This window comes from Symsagittifera roscoffensis, chromosome 5 (genome assembly GCF_963678635.1).
Source record: "Symsagittifera roscoffensis chromosome 5, txSymRosc1.1, whole genome shotgun sequence".
Lineage (NCBI taxonomy): Eukaryota > Metazoa > Xenacoelomorpha > Acoela > Convolutidae > Symsagittifera > Symsagittifera roscoffensis.
This window is the reverse complement of record NC_087066.1, coordinates 35,763,688-35,784,089: the sequence shown is the minus strand read 5'-3', so window position 1 is coordinate 35,784,089 and position 20,402 is coordinate 35,763,688. Positions and strand designations below refer to the sequence as shown.

Sequence of the window (20,402 nt, the reverse complement as noted above, 5' to 3'; positions counted from 1 at the left end):
AATGATTTTTACAGATATGCAAGGCTGTCAACTTGAAAAATATTTACCAACTGACAAGGCACTAACCCTCGCAAAGGTAACGAGAAACAAACATAACCAACAGAGAGTTGACAGATATTTTCAAAAAAAAAGTTTGAACAATTATCAGCTTCCGGAGAATAAACTTCAAAAAAATTGACTTGATATGTTTAATTTTTGATTGCTCTGGAAAAACTTAAATGAAAGACCACTTTAATTTGAAAATGAAGAAATGAAGTCAACAAACTTTTCCACATCTAATGTTTTTGAAGAGAGCGTGATTGGGCAAATTTGAAAAAGAAAAATTTACAAAAATTCTCTCACAGAAAAAATTAACACGACCATATTAAAGACTTCTCTCTGTTCATTGACACTTAAAAACATCGGGAACAGGTTGAATTAAATAATCTACAATCTACACTTGCAAATTCAAAAAAACTACAATAATTCTTATTTCGATGAGGAAGCATTGGTTCAAAGGCAAGTTTAATTTTCTTGAAAATGAGTTCAGCTCAACTTTTCGATTGTCGATATTTATTGGCTGCTTTCAGTTTGGTTGTATTTTACAAAAGCTGCTTATCTCTTTCTTCCTGCTCTTTAAGGAAGTCTCTCACAGGTTGGTTTGATTGGATGCACTTAAACACCAGGAAGTCTTCTCTTCCAATGTAGGAGACAGCGAAACTCCTCCCAGCATTAGTCGGATCCGAGAAAGCTAACAGCTCTTTAGGCAACATTCCGTCTTCGTAATTAACGCCACGTAAACGCCTAAACAAAATTATAATCGTTATACTTTTTTCACACAGAGGCGATGCTGAGCTTCGCGTCACTTGAGATACAATACAAAACAGCCACTAAATCAAACAAAAAAATCGAAAAACAAACACAAAACGAAAAAAAAGAATCAAAAACTCACTCCATGACAATAGAAGGTAAAATTAGAATTAAAAAAAGTTACCAAGCTGTAAACAAGCCGAAAAAAAAAAATCTGAGAGAAAACCCTTTAAGCCAAAAAAATTCAAAAAAAGACTTTTTTATCCCCATTCCTCTCAATACACACATGCACACAAAAAAAATTTTGCTCATCAAAAGACAAAATATGAGGCCAATCAAGCCAATATAAAATAGGCTGACGCCGAGAAAAAAATTTTTAAAATCCTTGAAACTAATAAAAAAAGTTGTTAAGCCATATCCCCTTCAATACTCACACGCACACATTTTTTATTCGCTCATTGAACGAAAAAATATTAGACCAATAAGCCGATACAAAATAGGCCGAAAGTTGAACTGAGAAGAAAGAAAAAAGCGAGAAAAAAAACGAAACTTAAAAAAAGAAAAAGGACTTAGAAACTGATAAATAAGTCACATAGCCTTCATTACACACATACTTACACAATTTTTTTTTGCTTGTTTGATAAAATTACAACCAACCTAAAAAGCAAACTTTGAAAAGTACGGATATTCAAAATGTTAACATTGCTCAAAAGACTTATTTTGAGCATGTTAACATTTTGAATATCCGTACTTTTCAAAGTTTGCTTTTTAGGTTGGTTGTAATTTTATCAACTAAGCAAAAAAAATTGTGTAAGTGTGCGTGTAATGAAGGAGATGTGACTTAAATAACTTTTCTTTCTAGTTGATAAAATTACAACCAACCTAAAAAGCAAATTTGAAAAGTACGGATATTCAAAATGTTAACATGCTCAAAATAAGTCTGCTGCAGTTTCCAACAGAGAGACGACTGCTGCAGTTCAGAGTACAAGCTGAAAATGGGGATCTTGAAATTGCAGATCACCCTGTTGACAAAGTTGTAAATGGAAAAAATTCTAGTACCCGATTGCAATGTCCTTGCTTATCGGCTTATTGAAAACCTTAATGATATTGAAAACCAACGTTTCAAAAAACACAATTTTTAGCCGTTCTTAGATAAAAAAGCTGCTATATATTTTCAACCCAAAGACTCTCAGACTAATTTGCGCAACATGTAGCACTAAATGATGCAATGGAAAATAACATTGTGAAACGATGACCACTCGGCTCATTTCTAGTTACCCCTTGATTTTCTCTATAATTTTACGACCGAAACTTTATTTAAATTGACTTTTGATATTTTAAACTGCACTAAAACGCAAAATTCACTAAAACGCAAACATTTAAACGCAAAACTCGGATGAACAATTTTTGAACCAACTCATGTTTTAATTGAACAAAGAGTAAACTGGAAAAGCGCCAAATACTCGATACTCGAGTGAGATGTGACCTGAGAGCGTTGACCATGCGAGTGGCGATGTGTCTCCTCTTGACCTGGGGGGCCACCCAGATCCTGCTCACCCCACAGTCTGCTGTCTCGGGGGTGAGGCTGCAACTCCAGCTGCGCCCTATCTCTTCCTCTTCACCACGGGCATTAGTCACTGTGCCACTGACCGGGTCAGAAGTCGAACTACATGCTGCTGTGTCATCTGCCACTACTCGGAAGCCCTAAAAGCAGACATTGAAGGATCATAAAACTCGTAGAACATGATTGCACATAGCCACCATTGGTAAACAATATATTTTCGCTAATTTCCGCCAAATAATTACGAACATCAAGTTTTAATATTAAGCTACATTGATTAAAAATTAAGATCTAATTTTTACACTTAAGCTTTTGATTTGTAAATGCTTATTTTGCTGCGATTTAAAATTTGGTGAAAATTGTATGTCATAAATTATATAAAAATTAAGAGTCATAAATTGCATTAGGCTCTTTTCTAGTTCCCCCTTCTATATTTTCAAAATTCAAAAAATGAAGGTCATTTTAAATGACTTTACATGTTATAAGCTGCAATCAAACGTGTCAGCGGGAGCAGGTGAATAATTTTTATAAACATTTCTAATCTGCAAAATGCCGTGTAAACAATTTTTGGCTCTTTTCTTCTTTTCCATCCCCTCAAAAAAATTACAAAGAAAATTGTTCACACGGCATTTTGCATGGAAATGTAAAAAATTGTTTATCTGTTAACGCTGACACGTTTCAATGCAATTTATAACATGAAAAGTCATTTTAAATACTCTCATGTTGAATTTCAGAGAAAATCAAAAGGGGAACTGGAAAAGAGCCCAATTTTTGAGCAGTTTTATTTTGTAATTTTACAAAGGGGTGGGAACTTGTAAAAGAGCCTTACATTATGTCCAACAGGTCCAACTGTTACTTGGTTGGGGGATTTCAATTAAAGTTTCTTAAAGAACACTAATTTCAATTCAGAAAAACGAGCCTTGAAGTTCCACGTGTCAAATAAAAAGACGCTCGTGATTCTTCTGGAGGCTATAACAATTGAAATCGATCTGCATATGAAAGGAGTTCTTCCAAATAATCCACTAAACTTCACAATGGAACCCCGACAGCCATGAAGAACCATCAGAACCCACGTTTGAGACAACAACCAAAAACAGCCAAGCAGAACCCAGCAGTTAAAACAGAGGTTACTCGACGGTTTCAGGTGAAAGTGAGAAAGGCTCTCGAGATCGTCATCATAGTAGTCAGTTGCGGCCTCATTCTGGAGTTTTTCATATTTCTGTATTATTGGATCCACTTGAATATTACAGACTCCTATCTCAACGCATTCTTCACAGTCAGTCAGAAGCTGTCTGTACTCATTAGCCTCAGTCTCTATCTCACTCTGCTGGCTATCCTGTGTGGGGGAATCAGTGGACTGGTGGGTGCGGCAGCCAAGAAGCCAGCTGCCGTGTTTGTATCGGCCGTCTGCTACCTTGAGATATTTCTAGGTAATGCTACCCTTAGACACTTGCATTTATCAAATCATTCTAGATGACAAAAAGACAGAAAAAAACAAGGGCGATATATACGACTATGTTTGCTCAATGAGGCTTCACTCCACAGGCAACTCAGCCTATTGGAGTGCTCTCAAATGGCAGTAAAATGTAGAAGTTTCACTTCTACGCCTCTTATTTGGCCCTTTTCCTACCCCAACCCACATGCAAACTTCTCTGTTCACCTTGTTTTAAAATGTGGCGGCTCTTTTTCCTCGTCCCCACCTCACATAAGCATCAATTTCATGGTATAACGAATGGTTTTACAAGGTTGGGTATGAAGATCAAATATGTTTGTCGTGGCCTTATTAGTCCATATGCCAAATTTTGCACAGATGCGAAGCTGTGCTTCGCTAACACTTGCGAGAACATGACCAAAAAGCAGCTCTATCAAGTGAAATATGAAAAAGTAGAATTAAGCCCCGAATTAGAAAAAAACGGCTACGAGTAGGATCGGAATCTGCGACCTACTGCAATCAAAAGAATTTGAGTCTCACGCACTAGCCACTCAGCCACGCAAGCTTAACAACCGACAAACACTAGTCACGAATAAAGCAGCTACATATGCTAATTAAACGGCAGTACCAATCAGCAAATTTGGCACCAAATACAAATTGAATCAATTTTGCAAGTAATAACTTGTAATATAACAAAATGAAGGCATCCACACTAACTTTGCTAGGAACAAATGGTAAAGCACAAAGCCACATTATGTATAAATTAGGCATTTCGAAAAATAATACAATGAGTTATAAAATTTCTGAAATCGAGATTTTATTATTGTTATGTTGTTTGAAACATTTAGTTTTTTTTCGGCTCACTTGATCAGCTAAAAATGCATCAACTGTTTTAATTTATTACTATTCGAATGTCAAAGCACATTCTATCGAAAAGCTGTAAAGGTGCAGCAAACAAGCTGCCATGACAATGCGATGCAGCAAATATTGTTGCTTAAAGTCGCAACAACATTTGCGACTTAGTCGCAACAAAAGTGCCACCAATATTTGCATTTTAAGTTGGAAAAAAAGACGGTTCGTACTAATACACTCGCTTGGCAAGTGTATTAAAAATCCGACAACGTGAACAGAAAAATTACTCTAAAAATCTTGCAGGTGAGGGGGGGGGGGGGGGGGTAGAAAAAGAGCTAATGTGGCATATGGACTAATTAGGCCATGTCAAGCGTATTTGGTCATTATACTTAACCTTTCGGGCTCTTTTTCCTTTCCCCCCGCCCACGCCCACCTGCAAAATTTTACTAGTGAAGTTTTGTTCACTTTATCCGAATGTTACAAAAATTGGCATGCGAACTAATTAGGCAATGACAAACATTTTTGGTCTTCATAATTAACCTTGTAAAACCCCTCGTTACACCATAAAATTGACGCTTATGTGAGGTGGGGGGGGGGGGGAAAGGAAAAGGAGCCCTCTTTTCTACCCCCTCCCAACATTTGAATTTCAATAATTTTGAAAAAGTAACTTTACGTTGTCATAATGTAATGAAATTTTGCATGGCGAACAAACCTACAAATGTGAACACATTTGTGTTCTTCATACCTTACATCGTAACAGCACACATAGCCATAATAACACGTAAGACCACTGAAAAAAAAATCAAAAATTTGAAAAATTGGGCGAAAGTGGAAAAGAGCCACCACTCGGTGCACCATAAAATTGATACTAATGCCCGGTGGGGGAAGAAGGAAAAAGAGCCTCATGTTTTGTTTCACCAGTTATTGCAAAATAAATACTAGAAAATTAGTATTTAAATAATTCCACCTTAAGCTCAGCAAACAACACACTAAGTGTAGCTCCCGCTTTGCAGGCATGTGTGAGTTTGGACTGATCGGGGCAGTGTACCCTACGCATAGACTGGAGTTAGCACTGGTGTCCCACCAGCAGCAGAGTGTGGATGACTTCTCGGAGAGTCCCAACGAGACGGAGAATGGAGAACACATGCTCTGGGCCACCATGCAGATCAAGTTCCAGTGCTGCGGAATGCAAAACAGGCACTGCACACATTCCATGCCTCTTTTCCACAATCCCCACATTTCAAATTTTCTTATTTTGATAGCTTGTTTTACGTGTTTTTATGGCTAAGTGCGTGAGGTTACTATGTAAAGTATGCAGTATAAAGCAGTTCATAATAGTATGTTAGTTTACCACGCAAAATGTCATAGCATTATGACAAAGTTAAAATAATTTTTGTTCCGTCTTTCGCAACGAAAGTAACAGAATATTTGTGCTCGGGTGCTTTTTTTTCTTCAGACATTTCGACTTTTTTAACTAGCCGTTTTTGACCGAATTTTTTAGCATTCAGAAGGTATTGTTGTTTTGAGCTTAAATTTGAAGATATTTTACCTGTGATCATTTTTCGTAAAGTTATGGGGGTTTAAAGATTGCCATTTTGGCCAATTTGGGACAATTAACGAGCGATATACTTCGCGCTATTAACGCGTAAGCGGAGATTTAATCCGTCTTAGAAATCGTTCCAAATTGGTTGAAGGGAGCTCATTTGCCACAATATATTTATTATTAGGAGCGAATTCTGTCACTTTGTAATTTACATGGCATGCCGGGAGATGATATAACAAAAAATCTCTAATTTAAAAAATTCTTTTTACCTTAATACATTTAATTTTTTCATGTTATTACTGCTCCATAGACCTTAAAAGGCAGTCGTAACATTCAGGGCATCGCCCTGATACAAGCAATCTTGATCAAATTTGTAATTCAAATATGGGCGCTTGGCTTGGGAGTGAAAAAGAGCCCAATCGTCTCATCTGAATAAGAAGATTACAAGACTAACTCTAATTTAAAGCTTCCGTATTCTTATCATAACCATTTTCGCTTTTATCAATTAATTACATAATTGCGATTCGGAACTATACCTCGACAATTGCCAAAAAAAGACAATTAGCAAAATCCGAACAAAAGACAACTCGCAAAAAGAGACAACTCGTATGAAACTCGGAAGAAATTTTTCCTTGCTCAAAATGTGAAACAAAAAGCCTTTGAGCGTTAACTTTTTTTGATCAAAGTTAAATGAAGAAGCTTCCAGCTGCGAAACTAGATCATTGTTTTGATAGTTTCTGACATCTTTTGTTGCAATTGTTCATATTTAGGACATTTATAGACTTAGGGATTTTATCCGGATTTGAAACGAATCAGGCGATTTTTGGTTAAACTTTGCCCCTTCCTTATTTGCTGAATGAATTTTGATAGTGGATTGAGCAGAACCAATTCTTAGAATTCCCGGCCCTAAGACATGAACCCAAGAAATTTTGACGCCTCAAAGGCTTTGATGTTTTACCGCTTTTTGTTTCACATCTTGACTAAGGAAGAATTTAAGTTTCTTCCGAGTTTTATACGAGTTGTCTCTTTTGGCGAGTTGTCTTTTTTTTTTAAATTTTGCAAATTGTCTTTTTTGCAAGTTGTCTTTTGTTGCCGTGACACAAAGGTAAACTAGTGAATCGTTATTTAGGAAGGAGTGGCGAGACAACAACAAAGTATTCACGAAGAGCAAAAAAGAAGACAGTCAGATGTTCCCCCTCTCCTGTTGCTCCGATCTATTCAAGGAAGACGACATGACCCACTCCAAATTCGAACAGCTGGTCGATTTATATAAGGAAGAGATGCAAACACTCTTCGGTGGATCCAGACATCGAAGAACGTCCAGAAGGTCAGTCTCTATCATTGCTACTACCTCTACTCTGAAACCTCTTCTCATGCCAAGAGGAGGATCCTCGCTGCCCTTCAATGCCTCTCAGCTCAACACAAATCTGCCACCCCTTATGGTAACGATAGCCCCAATTACTGCACCGCCTTCCAAGACGGGCCAATCATGTCTGATGAAGTACAATGAGGAAGATACAAATAAGCACTTCTTCAAAGCTGGCTGCGAGCCCAGATTCCTGCATTGGTATGATGACCAGGTGCGATATGTCTTTATAGTGTCCTTCGTGTTCTCATTCGTCCACTTGGCCTTCTGTGCCCCCACTCTCGCTCTCTTCATCTTGTACAACAAGAGTTACGACGAGGACGACGAGGATTACATTTAGTGCTCTCATTCAACTATTGTATTAGTGCACAAAGAATATTTAAAATAGACTCAATCTTCACCTTTCATATGAATTCTTCAATCGGAACAAAAGCAAATTATAATTTTACAAAAAAAATGTTTGTATGATCTGCTGAACACTTAAAATGTACAAGGAACAGGCTAGATTAACTTAAATATCACAAGAACAATTGATAAATCCAGAATAAAGATATTAACCCATTCGATCTTCTCTCCAAGTAAGTAGCCCACAAGGTTTCCATTGGTTGATACAAAGACCAGAATCTAAACACGCAACATCTTAATTTCAAAAAAACTTTGTTCCTTTCTTATGAACGAAGAATTTTGCTAACCAAATAAAAGATCTATTACGAATCAAATTTATATTTTCCGACCGATGCCAAAAATGGTTTAAAACGACTCTTTTCAAGGCATGCACGATATTTGTGTTCTCAAGAAATGTTTACACTCGATTTATTTTGATGATTATACGAAAAGATGATTTTTCTTAATACCGTTGGGAAGAGAAAACCAACGCGAGATTCTGAAAAATCGTCGTGTCTACCCGATGTTTTATTTATGACTCTGTTTAATATTACGAGTGAACTTACTAGGGGTTCAAGCCTGTCTTGTGAATCCTCCACAAAGCCCAGTTCAGCGTCTACTCTTTCTCTCAGCTCACCCACCACTCTCTCCAGATGACTCACAGGCTCACTGCTCAGACAGGAGACCCCATGCACATTCTGTGTGTTCTCATAGGCCACTTGGATGATACAACCATCTTCGAAGCTACCAACCACTCGCTCATTTCCTTTCAGCTAAACAAGTCGAACAATGCACTAGAAATTTGCGCAAAAATTGACTTATTCACTCCCAAACTGAATAAAAAAACTTGCAGTTGGCGTTTGGCTGCACTGCATTTGGTTGCTCTATTTTTTCAGATTTAGTATCTTAACTTTCGTTATCAGCTTCAATTTATCATCAATTATTGTTTATGAAGTAATGCTTAATGTAACTACGGTGTATTTGAGCAGCTTTGTTTTCTTGTTGTGGTATTTCTCGTGTAACTTAAGGTCGTCTGGATGAGAGGGCGTGTAGACGAAGCCACATGACTTGCACCAGCGCGCACCAAAGTTCTTTTGTCCAAAATCCTAAAAACAAACACTTTTATTCAGGTTACTGGCCAAAAATAGACATTGCATTTAATAATATGATTATAGAATTAGAAATGAGAACAACACCAGTGCAGCATTGAAAAAGAGAGTTTTCACCTATAAGCGATAAAAGCAAACATACTGCTCAAAACAACCTTTAAAATGGTCTTAACAACATCCTTGAAAATTCTTCTTACTAGCACAAGTTGTCTGTTGTCATTGGCTGTCTTTCGCATGGATCGCATCGCTCGTTTGGCACTTGGATCAGCAGTCAGAGCAGGATGAGAATAACTGTTGCTACTACTGGTGTCCTCCCGAGGTCTTTTGCTCGCTGCTTTCTTCGCTGGTTCCGAGTACGCCAGCATCTCTAGTGCATTCCGTTTCTTCTCTTCGCCTCTGTCAGGGGTTACAACAACCATCGCATCGGCTGAAACATACATGGAAAATTATACTACGAAGAAGAGACTGCCACGCAAAAAGAGAAAGAGTACACTCCACTTCAGCATAAAAACAGGCCAAGCAGAGAGACTATAGAGATTTTTAGCTATAAATGAGAAGGAATCATTTCTCAGCTACATATGCTCAAGTCACAAGACAATGACATCTAATACATATTAAGCTGACCAGTCAACCATACCTATTTGCGCGAAAAACGCCTGTTTTCCCAGCACTGATCTTTTGTTGATATAATTTACATCATCCTTGTCAGGGTTCTTGCAGTCTCTTCCCATATAAGTGTCCAGACTCGGATTCGTTTTCAATTGACGCTTTTTCATCATATTCTTTACGTCGCAAATCGAGACATCTAAACAGAATTTTTGATCCCATGAAAAAATATCTTTCAAATGTAATTACCAATATATAAACCTACAGCCAAAATACCCGCATATTATAATGGTCTTTTGAAACAGTAATTAACTTATCATGTTTTACAACTTGAAAAAATTCATCATAAGAATGTAGAAATTATACGCTCTTCGCTAAATTTGAGTATAGAAGCCGAAAAAATCAGACCAGCTTTTCTCAACACCGAACAACTCTTTTGATTCTTTACTGGTATTCGAATCGCGACTTCTGAAGGGGCTCACTGATTATACCAATCATGGTTTTTTTAATATTATACCAATACATACGCGCGTTCTTCTTTGAGGTTGGCAAAATCGAGCAGAAAAACTCAACGCCATAGTTCCATCCCACTCTATAAGAGTGATCAGAAAATATCCGAGCCAGTCGATAGTTAGACACAGAAGCGAATTAGAGCTTTGCATCACTTGCAACACAAAAATATATGCCAGTATTCAGGTGTAAAATAATTGACTGAAAGGTACGATACGTCGCAGTTTTTAACCAAAACCTTCAAAGTTTTTTCAAAATAGGTACAAGTTAGGCATTCTTAAACACACTTATAATTCATAAAAGCTCATTCGACAAACTCAAACCAGGTGAAAAAAATAGTGCAACTTATGAAAAATAGGAGATTGGAGGATTTTTTAAAACTTTGCTAGCACATAAATGAAACATGGTTTTAAACAATTTGATTTTGACATGAGATAAAACTTAAGAAGATTTCATTAACTCCTCGCTTCATTAAGACTGAGGAGTAAGAAGAACTAAACTAAATTCAGCAGTATTTTTAATCCCAACCAAAATTAAATTTCGAATAAGCCGTCAAAAATCAGTAAAACATAGCCAATCGAAAATATGAAAGGAGCAATGAACGCAAGTAAATATAAAAAATAACACTGAATTTCTTGAAAAACAATCTCAACTTTCGAACTTGAAAGAAAAAAATGCCCTTTAAGCTCTTTTAATTGTTAGAACGATTTATGATTGGCGCTTTTTTGATAACATTAACCCAACTTGAGAAAACTGGATTAACACATTAAGTTTTTATTCCGCTGGAAATCTAAAAAATAAATTCCACTTTCGAAACTAGAAATCGTTCTCGAATTTTCGCGCCATTTGCACGTTCGTATTTGGAGAGTGCTTTTTACGTTACTTTCAGCAGATGAATTTCGAACGAACTCAAAGAGTGCATTATACCCTAAGTGCACTAATGCTTTAGAACAGCAAGAAGAACAGCAACTAGCACGATTCATACCTAGAACCTTAGTCGTCCCTTGCATGGACCAACTGCCCCAAATAAGCAGAATGAGACGCTAAATGTGAATTTATTACAAACAAAGAGGAGAAACAGAGCTTCGCAGATCTTGCAATACAACGCACAACTAGCATGGCCGAAATATAATGAGGTGAAGGAGAGCCATACTATCAAGTGGAATTTTCTAAGGAACATTGTGGTAAAACAACATCTACACAAATTTCATAAATTTGTCTACAATGTCTAGAACAATGTTCAGTTTAAGGAAAATAAGGAAAACATATCATAAAAAGCCATGAAAAAACTATCTTTCATACCAATATATAAACCTACAGCCAATATACCCGCATATTATAATGGTCTTTTAGAACAGTAATTAACTAATAATGTTTTACAACTTGGAAAAATTCATCGTAAAAATGTAGAAATTATACGCTCTTCGCTAAATTTGAGTATGAAGCCGAAAAAATCAGACCAGCTTTTCTCAACACCGAAAAACTCTTTTGATTCTTTACTGGTATTCGAATCGCGACTTCCGAAGGGGCTCGCTGATTATAACAATTTATTACAAATAGAGAGGAGAAACGGAGCTTCGCAGATCTTGCAATACAAGCTCAACTAGCATGGCCGAAATATAATGAGATGGAGGAACGGTATACTATCAAGCCGAATTTTTAAAGAAACATTGTGCTAAAACAACATCTACAAAAATTTCATAAATTTGTCTACAATGTCTAGAGCAATGTTCACTTTAAGGAAAATATTAAACTTATCACCGAGTGGCAACTAAGCCGACTATACATGTGCAGACGCCTGTTACATTGTCATAAAAAATTGACCTTAATAGTTTTTCAACCCGAATTTTTTACACCCAAATTATCCTTCCTCAAACGCAGCGATAAAATGCGACAAGCTTGGTACAACAATAGACGATACCATTAAAGTCGATTTAACGGCTCTTTTGCAGATCCCCCTTTAATTTTTTTCTGAAATTCATTAAACGAAAGTCTAATTAAAATAACTTTTGATGTTATAAACTGCATAAAACGTGTCAGCGTGAACAAGTGAACAAATTTCTACAATAGTTTTAATATACAAATTGCCGTGTGAACAATTATTGAACAGCTTTGTTTTGTAATTTCACGAGGGGGTCGGGAAACTGGAAAAGAGCCGATTTAACATTTAAAGCGAAAAAAAAAGAAAATATATAATCGCACGAGTAAAAACAACAACCGGTAATTCAACTTGAATTTTCATAAAATTGAGTATGTCAGCGTAACAATTTGCTAACAATATGTCAGTGTAACAATGGAAAGCCCATTGTTACGCTTTCGCATACATTGAGCGCGTAACAATAATTTCACGTGCTAAAATATTTAGAAAAAAAGTCGAGAAAAAAGCAAATTGTTACGCTGACATGCTCATTCGATAATCAAATGATTCAGCGATTCTCTTTGACGACAAGTTTTCGGCCCTAAAAAGTCTGTTCCGATTTGATAAGGATTGCTAATCACAAAAGTAAAAATTCAACCCCGAAGAGGAATTAATCCATAGATACCAATGCTATTTTGTTCTCAATGAAGAACTTTTTCTTCCTTTTTAATGGGGAGAGAAGAAAGTTAAAGAGATCCGAAAGATGTATATCATTGCTTTTTCGTACTTCTACTCAAACTGAAGTGACCAAAATATAATTTTTTTAACAACTTTTGGAGCATGTATCTTTGAGGTACCCGATTTCGTGAGCGAAAAAAAAACGGTGATATATTACAATAGGTGATAATTTTAATTATAGTGCATGTATTAAACTTGAGAACTATAAAGCATAATATGATCATTTCATTTTCAATCATTTGTACATGCTGCTAGGATAGTTTTGTAAATACAGTACTCTGCCAGATGAAAGTTATTCAAAAACTCAAATTTTGCACTTCTTTCGCCAAAAAATTTGGCTTTTGAAATAAATTATAAATACTGTGCGAAGTATAACAAAAAGCGATCCAGCTATTTAACTTTAAATTACGACCTTTTGTAATACATCACCAAAAAACATCTGATAACTAAGCGTCTTCCTAAAACAGGCTAGCAAAATCGATATTGTGTATTCATTTTTCGCACCGGCAATTCCCTTTTATCGATTAAAAGCACTCAAAATTTCCATCTCGTAAAACCTTGTATGTCCTATGATCTCAATCAGCCCTTAAAACTGATGTCCGATACTATAGTTTGGAGGTCAAAATCACAAGCTTCAAAAAAAATATCCTAGCATACGATGAAAAAAGTAAAGATGATCATCATTTTCTAGGAAAGTATCGTGAACGTTCATCATCGTCGAAGATGAGCATGAAAAAATTTTTCTGAAAAAGATGAAACTCATAATTTAAACTGCATTCAAATAATGGTGGACACTTGAGATACGCCTCTTTGGGGTCCCAGGTAGGTTGGGCTCTTGCAAGGAACCCATAAACCGAATAGCAAAAGGACCAGAATTAACAAGTACATGGTTAAAGGGCCTCAAGAGTGGAACAATAAAAGGGAAAGACAACACATTGCTACTACTTCCGTGCATTTCCTGAAACCGAACTCTACGAAATTAATTACTGTCAAAATTATTCATAGGAACATTTCCCGGAAATGGCAAACGTAAAATCAGAGATCCATATAACTAGCAAGAAAAACTATATAAGTAGCAAGAAAAACAAAATTGGCAATGATGTTAAACGGCGCCTTCCATAAAGACTCGAATTGGCAACGTGGAAAGGGAAGATTTAGAAAGCGACAGTTGATGTCAAAGACAACAGTACAGGGCCAGTAGCAGAGTAGCGTTTCCTCATGACGACACTGCGGAGGTTTCTAGTTGGGACAGGAGATGCCAATCATCGCTTTTTTACGTTCATCAGAAACTTCTAGAAGGCGTAACCAGATGGCAACGAGAGAGCATATGGCTGCAGGTAACTTATAGCTGTCCCATCAAGGGCCGCGGGATGACCACTGGCCCAACAGAGGAGAAAGATATCGCCAGACCGTGAGGTAGACTTTTTCAAATGTTTTTAAATGAGATTCAAAAAACAGCCAACAGAGTTGGAAAAGAGTAAATGAACGCAAAGAAAAGCATTGTTTTTTGAAAAACTTTCAGAAACCGAATTTCAAAAATTAAAATATATGGCCATTAAGCTCTCCAAATTGCAAAATAAATTGAGGATTGAGACTTTCTGATGAAACAAATTCAATTTGAGAAAACTGAATTAATAAGAATTTTTTTCCTGATAATCAAAATATATTTTCGAAAATAGCGGTCGATCACGTGTTTCGTGACCTTAACATTTTTGCTCCTCGATAGTGGAGTTTGCCATTATTGAAGTTGACTTTAAAAGAAATCAAAAGTCAAACCGCAAAAATCCAAATTGACTTTTTCCGAGAAAAAGAAATCATCACGACCTTTAATAAGAGTCTTAACTACGTTCATCGACTGTTGAACATAATTGAAAAGCATAAAGTTTTATAAGGGGTCATTTGTCGAAAAAATATTTCCAATTTATTCATTATGAAATCATAAAGACGCATGAGCCGAAGAACAAAAATTAGCATCAGAACACTGACTTGTCAATCAGGGATGGAAAATGAAAATTTATCAAACAATGAACAATAACAATCAAAAAATATTTTTTCCTTAGCTATCACTGAAAATTTTCATCAAAAAATCAAAAAGAGTCTAAAACTTGAGTGAAAGCCTCGCTATCAACAAATACAACCAAGAAGCATATGCTTTAAAATGGACTAGGTCAAATGCGGAAAAATAGGAATTTTAAATGTAAGATGTAACAAGGATAGCTTGTTGCTGTTGCACCGAAAGCTCCGATCATAATTTAAAAAAATTTGCACAGAAAGTTCTGGCCATAAAAGTTTTAGCACAGGACGTTTCGACCTGGTTGCACAGAACGCTCAGGTCATAATGAAAAAAGCTGTTTTTTATACTATTGTGCCGCTTTTTGTCGCGTGGGATGAGAGAAACTAAAAGAAAGTAATTTTGATAGTAAAAGTAAATTCGTTAAAAATGACAATAAATTTCCTCGGTAAAACATAAAGTTAAAAAATTGTTTTTTGATTTTTTTGAACTTTTTCCTAAAAAGTCGCAAAAAATCATTAATTAATTTTTATTGGAATAAAACTCAAATTTCACAGCTTAACTTGATTTTTATAACTAACATAACAAGTTTATTATAAGACAATCACTCGCTTAAAATAAGACTGGAAATTTCAAACTGAATTTGCGTGGGAAAGATAAACACAGAAGCGAATCGGAGCTTTGCATCATTTGCGATACACAAAAGAATGACTGTGATTACCAGCAAATGAAATGAAAAGTCAAAAAATGAAAAAAAAAACTATTAGATTTTTTTTTCAGAAAAATATGCAAAAAAGCAACAAGGACAAAAATCCTCAATATACCTGCACTATAACAAACTATGCAACGAGCTTTCAAAATGCTAAAAATAAACCGAACCTTTTTGCGGGACCTAAGCCGACAAAAACTAGCAGCCACGAAAGTCTAAACTATTCGAAAAGTTTCAGTTTCTACAACAAAAACGGGTCTCGTCTGGAATCGAATTTCTGGCATTTGTCGTTTCAAGCATGAGTGTTACCACTGCATCAAAGCACAGAACATGCCTTGAATTCATAAAGTAAGCAACTTCTAAAATTTTTAAATAGAAAAAATGCATAGAAAATAGGCAAAACTTCTGGGAACTCAATTACTTGACCAAACCGGAATACACAGAAATGGTTTTGAATTGAGTTAAAAAAATGCCGAAACTTTGCGCAATTTTTGTGCTGCGGAAACTAAGCCGATTTAAAAAAGCAGACGAACCAAAGTCCGACAAAGATTTTATGACTCGCAGACAATTTTCCGCTTACAAAAAACAGGTCCTGGCGGGATTCGAACCATTGACCTTTGTCTTTATAGACAGGTACGTAAGCTGTTCGCCACATGCGCGAATTAACGTCTGTTTTTTTATTACATAGGAAAAAAAGGTAAAAAAATAATTTGTGAATCTGTTACACTAGTTCTTAAAGCGAAAAAAGTCTATATTCCGGCAAGCGTAAACACACCCGAAGACAAAGTTCCTCCACATTTGCAATGGTCGCAACAAAAAGGGTAAAAAAAAGGGTAAGAGTAATAGTCAAAACCAGCCACACATACACATATGAAATAGGCATGACTGTGAGAAAAATGTTTACTCTGAATGAGTTATTAAATTGGTACAGCTATGATAGAGTGGTCCCTCGAAAAAGCAACTATGATAGACAGATCCCGCAAGCATTTCGCATGTAATAATTTGATAACTAATTTGTGCATAATTTATTCATTTCAGGGATCTCGGAAAATATGTTGAGTCAGAAATTTTTCAGATTAAAAAGTGCAATTATTATAATGTTCAAGAAAAATGCTCGCTTAAATTTTTTTTACTACTTAAAAACCATATTTTGGTGAACTTATTTGTCGTCGACTTCCAATTTTGGCAATTTTTAAAACTTCATATCTTAAAATGGTGATTTAGGTGTATTAATCTCAAGCGACCTGGTGATTTTCAAGGCGCAACTCTATCATAGTAGTACCAACAAATTTTCAAGCAATTTACGATTATAGGATGCTGTTTTACTGATAGATGCCGAAAACGCTTTCAACTCGCTGAACCGAAAGCTGGCATTAAAAAACATCGAAAATACCTGCCCTTCCCTTTTAATAGCGATTAAGAACTCCTACTCCAATCCAACTAAAATATTCGTTAACAAAAAAACAATCTACTCTCAAGAAGGGACAACCCAGGGGGATCCACTAGCAATGGCCATGTACGGTCTAGCCATAATACCCCTCATAAAACTTTTATCAGTAGACGATGTAACCCAGAAATGGTACGCAGACGACGGAAACGCAGTCGGTAAATTAAGCAATCTACGATCCGTCCACGATAAAATTGTATCACTGGGTAAATTTTTCGGCTACCACGTGAAAGCATCCAAATGCCAACTCATTGTCAAGGATGAAAAACTCGGTGAAGTTCAGAAAATTTTCGCAAATACAGGAATCACTATAAAGACAGGAGCCCGAGTGGTTGGTTCAGTTATAGGAACAGAATCTGAATGTAAAAAGTTCCCCGAATTTCAACAGAGTGAGAAAATCAAAATTTTGAAAAAACTAACGAAAACCGCTAAAACCTCCCCTCAAAACGTTTATGCCTGCTATACTAAAGGATTTCAAGAAAAGCTTTCATTTCTTGCCAGGACAACGCCTAACACTATGGAAAATATAGAAATATGTGAAAATATTATCAAAGAACAAGTATTACCTAACCTAGTCGGTAAAGACACTTTAAACCCCCAGTTCCGTGAGATATCTTCCTTACCCCTTAAAATGGGCGGACTTAACATCAATCTGCCATCCGATCATGAAAGCTACCTAGAATGGTCTAAGTAAACATCACTAGTACTGGAATCTCAAGATCCTATTACAGCAGTAACACAGCAAGAAAAAATATGTACGAAAATCAAAAAAATTGAAAACTGATAGAACAAATCGAAAAAAAAACAAACTTCATTAACTCCTTAAATGAAACAGATAAATACACAATCGACCTGGCCTCTGAAAAGGGAGCCTCAAACTGGCTCAATGCTCTACCACTGATCAGATACAACTTCAACCTGAATAAATCAGAGTTCAGAGATGGTATTTACTTAAGATGCGGATGGGAACCAACCAAAATCCCACTCACATGTGCACGTGGTGCTGATTTTAACTTGACACATGCGCTTCACTATGCAAAGGGTGGCTACACACACATAAGACACAATGAAATTAGAGACACATTCGCCAACCTCATGAACGAGGTTTGCCATGACGTCGAGATTGAGCCGAAACTTCAGCCGTTGCAAGGCGAAAGCTTTGTCAACAATTCAACTACAACTGAAGATGAGGCACGACTTGACATTAAGGCAAACGGACTCTGAGGTTCACGATTCAGCTGCGCTTTCTTTGATGTGAAAATTTTCAACCCCCATGCCAAAACATCGCGAAAACTGCATAAGGATGCATACAAATACCACGAAACGCTGAAGAACTCCAAATATCAGCAAAGAATTTTAAACGTAGAGCAGAGTAGCTTCTGCCCGCTAATTTTTGGATGCACTGGTGGCGCTGCTCCAACAGCCACGCGGACGATGCAGCGATTAGCCGAAAAACTGAAAAAAGACAAGAAAGCTATCCAGAATCTATAAACTACATAAGAACTAAAATAAGCTTCGCGCTCCTGAGGAGCTCTATACTTTGTATAAGGGGGTGCAGATCGCTACGCAAAGTTCAATTTATCGACAACTCCATAAGCGCTATTGTAGAGGAAGGACGGATAAGATAAATTAATATTACGACGATGCATTTAATGCTGATTTATGACTTCATTGCTGATATATATGCATTTTTATATCGCTGGTATGGCCCTATCCAGCTTGTGCACTTACTGTAACTAAACGGAAGGGACCCTTTTGTAATTTAGTTTTTTTTTAAATTATAGGACATTTGCTAATTCTATGAACCAATTAAATGGTAGAAACCAAAATGCGGATTTATGAAATCATAAAAAGCAAATTTGTTACGGAAAAAGTGGGCTAAACTTGTTTTATTTGTTACTTGAAAAACGGATCCATTCTTTGCGCGAATAGATGGGTGAAATTTCAGATAAATTAAGCATTGATATGACTTTTACGTTACCTACCTTTTCGATTTGGAAACAAAGCCGGTTGCTCTGCATGCCTTCTGACTTCATTGAATATCGAGTCCAATGAAAGTTGACACGGCTCTGAAATTTCGGTACTTGAGCTCTGTGGATGTATTACTGTACTTTCTGATGTTGCAAAATTGGGGTTCAACAGAGGAGCTACTCTTCCGTTTGGGATGAAATGTAGGTAAGGGGAAATCGCTGATCTCTCGGATAATTGCATTTTACGCTGATGATCCAGATTTACTTTGGTTTTCTTGCATACGCTCGGACTTTTAACGAGCTTCGTATACGCGGAGTACGGATTAGACTTACTTTCAGTGCTCAGAAGTCTTTTGCCAGTTAATTGCAGAGCTTCTGAGATATTATTTGTTTGTGATATTAATTGCTGAGGAAAGGTGGGCACGTTTTGTTCAATTGACTCTAGAAACTCGTCTAAAGCTGATTTCGGTGCCGCATGCCCTTCCAACTGTTTTCCATTTGACACTTCAGGAGCTCTAGACTTCGCTGAGCTTTTCCTTTGGAAACGAGTGAGTATTGAAGGCTTCTGACGATTTGGTCGATCCTCAATACACATTGAGTTGCTGTCTGATTTTACAGTTGCATTAGAGTCAAGGCTTTTCTCCACTGACCCTTTGAAATATAATTTTATCAAATTCACAGACGATGTATGCTCTCTGCAACTACCGTTACTTTTGGATATTTCTACACTTTTTATCCGCTTATTGCCCATCGTTCTAGAAAAGAACTTTGGAAGCTCTTCGGGCTGGCAAGATATTAATTTTGCTTCAGCGTTTTCTGGTGACTCTCGTCCATTGTCCTTTAATGGAAGACGCTTATCAGGTGATTTAGGAACAACCACAGGCATTTTCCGCAACAAAATTTTTCTATCATTGGAAGACACTTGCATGATAGCAGATACTGCATGTCTTTTCGTCGTCCTACCTGAAAATAACACAGATATTTCACTCATTCTTTTCAGAAAAAGAAAGAACACCTGAATTACTATACAGTAAAAAGCCGAGGCATCAGTATAGCAAAATGTAAATAATAAAGTTGGTTAAAATTCATTGGTTACATCAAACAAAAACACAACATCAGAAAACAAGCAATAAACAAAACAAAACAAAACAAATTCGGTTACAGTTCAGAAATTGGTTGATTAAAATATATGAAGTTACGGATACTAAAAAACATCAGTTTTAAGAATTAAGAACGAGCTGGTATCAAAACTTTACAAACGATTTTTTGATAGTCCAAACATACAGCGTATATACAGAGTATATACAGATTCTCTTTCAAAAAATGTCTGGAAAATTAAACTAAATTAAAACATATAGAACTAGCAAAAACGGAAATCACGCCACGTATTTGTATTTGTACATATTGGATTGTTTCTCAATTCACTCACGTAAAATTCTTTCAATTTTTTCTTGAATCCTGTTCGCGATTTTTCTAAATTGCGCAAAATTATGGGCAGTCAATTCCATTTTTTAGAA

General features: G+C 36.4%; 2 protein-coding genes across 2 annotated transcripts; one reads left to right on the top strand and one right to left on the bottom strand.

Annotated features, from left to right (window-relative positions):
• Window positions 1–406: 406 nt before the first annotated feature.
• On the bottom strand, window positions 407–19,885 carry LOC134845689 (N-acetyltransferase ESCO1-like). The gene is made up of 8 exons (XM_063862733.1): window positions 18,901–19,885; window positions 9,674–9,841; window positions 9,234–9,463; window positions 8,902–9,033; window positions 8,494–8,700; window positions 8,102–8,167; window positions 2,276–2,493; window positions 407–783 (listed from the first exon to the last, which is right to left on the bottom strand). Exons 1-8 carry the CDS (start codon window positions 19,874–19,876, stop codon window positions 582–584), a joined length of 2,199 nt encoding a protein of 732 aa, XP_063718803.1. The 5' UTR covers window positions 19,877–19,885; the 3' UTR covers window positions 407–581.
• Window positions 3,104–6,187, top strand: LOC134845690 (uncharacterized). Its single transcript, XM_063862734.1, has 2 exons — window positions 3,104–3,780; window positions 5,648–6,187. Exons 1-2 carry the CDS (start codon window positions 3,402–3,404, stop codon window positions 5,920–5,922), a joined length of 654 nt encoding a protein of 217 aa, XP_063718804.1. The 5' UTR covers window positions 3,104–3,401; the 3' UTR covers window positions 5,923–6,187.
• Window positions 19,886–20,402: the final 517 nt, after the last annotated feature.

Bases quoted from the DNA above. Each gene is read 5' to 3' on its own strand.
- LOC134845689 (XM_063862733.1), bottom strand. From the start codon at position 19,876: ATGAGTGAAATATCTGTGTTATTTTCAGGTAGGACGACGAAAAGACAT. The intron at 9,842-18,900 runs GTAGGTAACGTA...AATTCTGTTTAG, and splicing joins TTTGTTTCCAAATCGAAAAG to ATGTCTCGATTTGCGACGTA. The intron at 9,034-9,233 runs GTAAGAAGAATT...GTTTGTTTTTAG, and splicing joins ACAACAGACAACTTGTGCTA to GATTTTGGACAAAAGAACTT.
- LOC134845690 (XM_063862734.1), top strand. From the start codon at position 3,402: ATGAAGAACCATCAGAACCCACGTTTGAGACAACAACCAAAAACAGCC. The intron at 3,781-5,647 runs GTAATGCTACCC...CCCGCTTTGCAG, and splicing joins CTACCTTGAGATATTTCTAG to GCATGTGTGAGTTTGGACTG.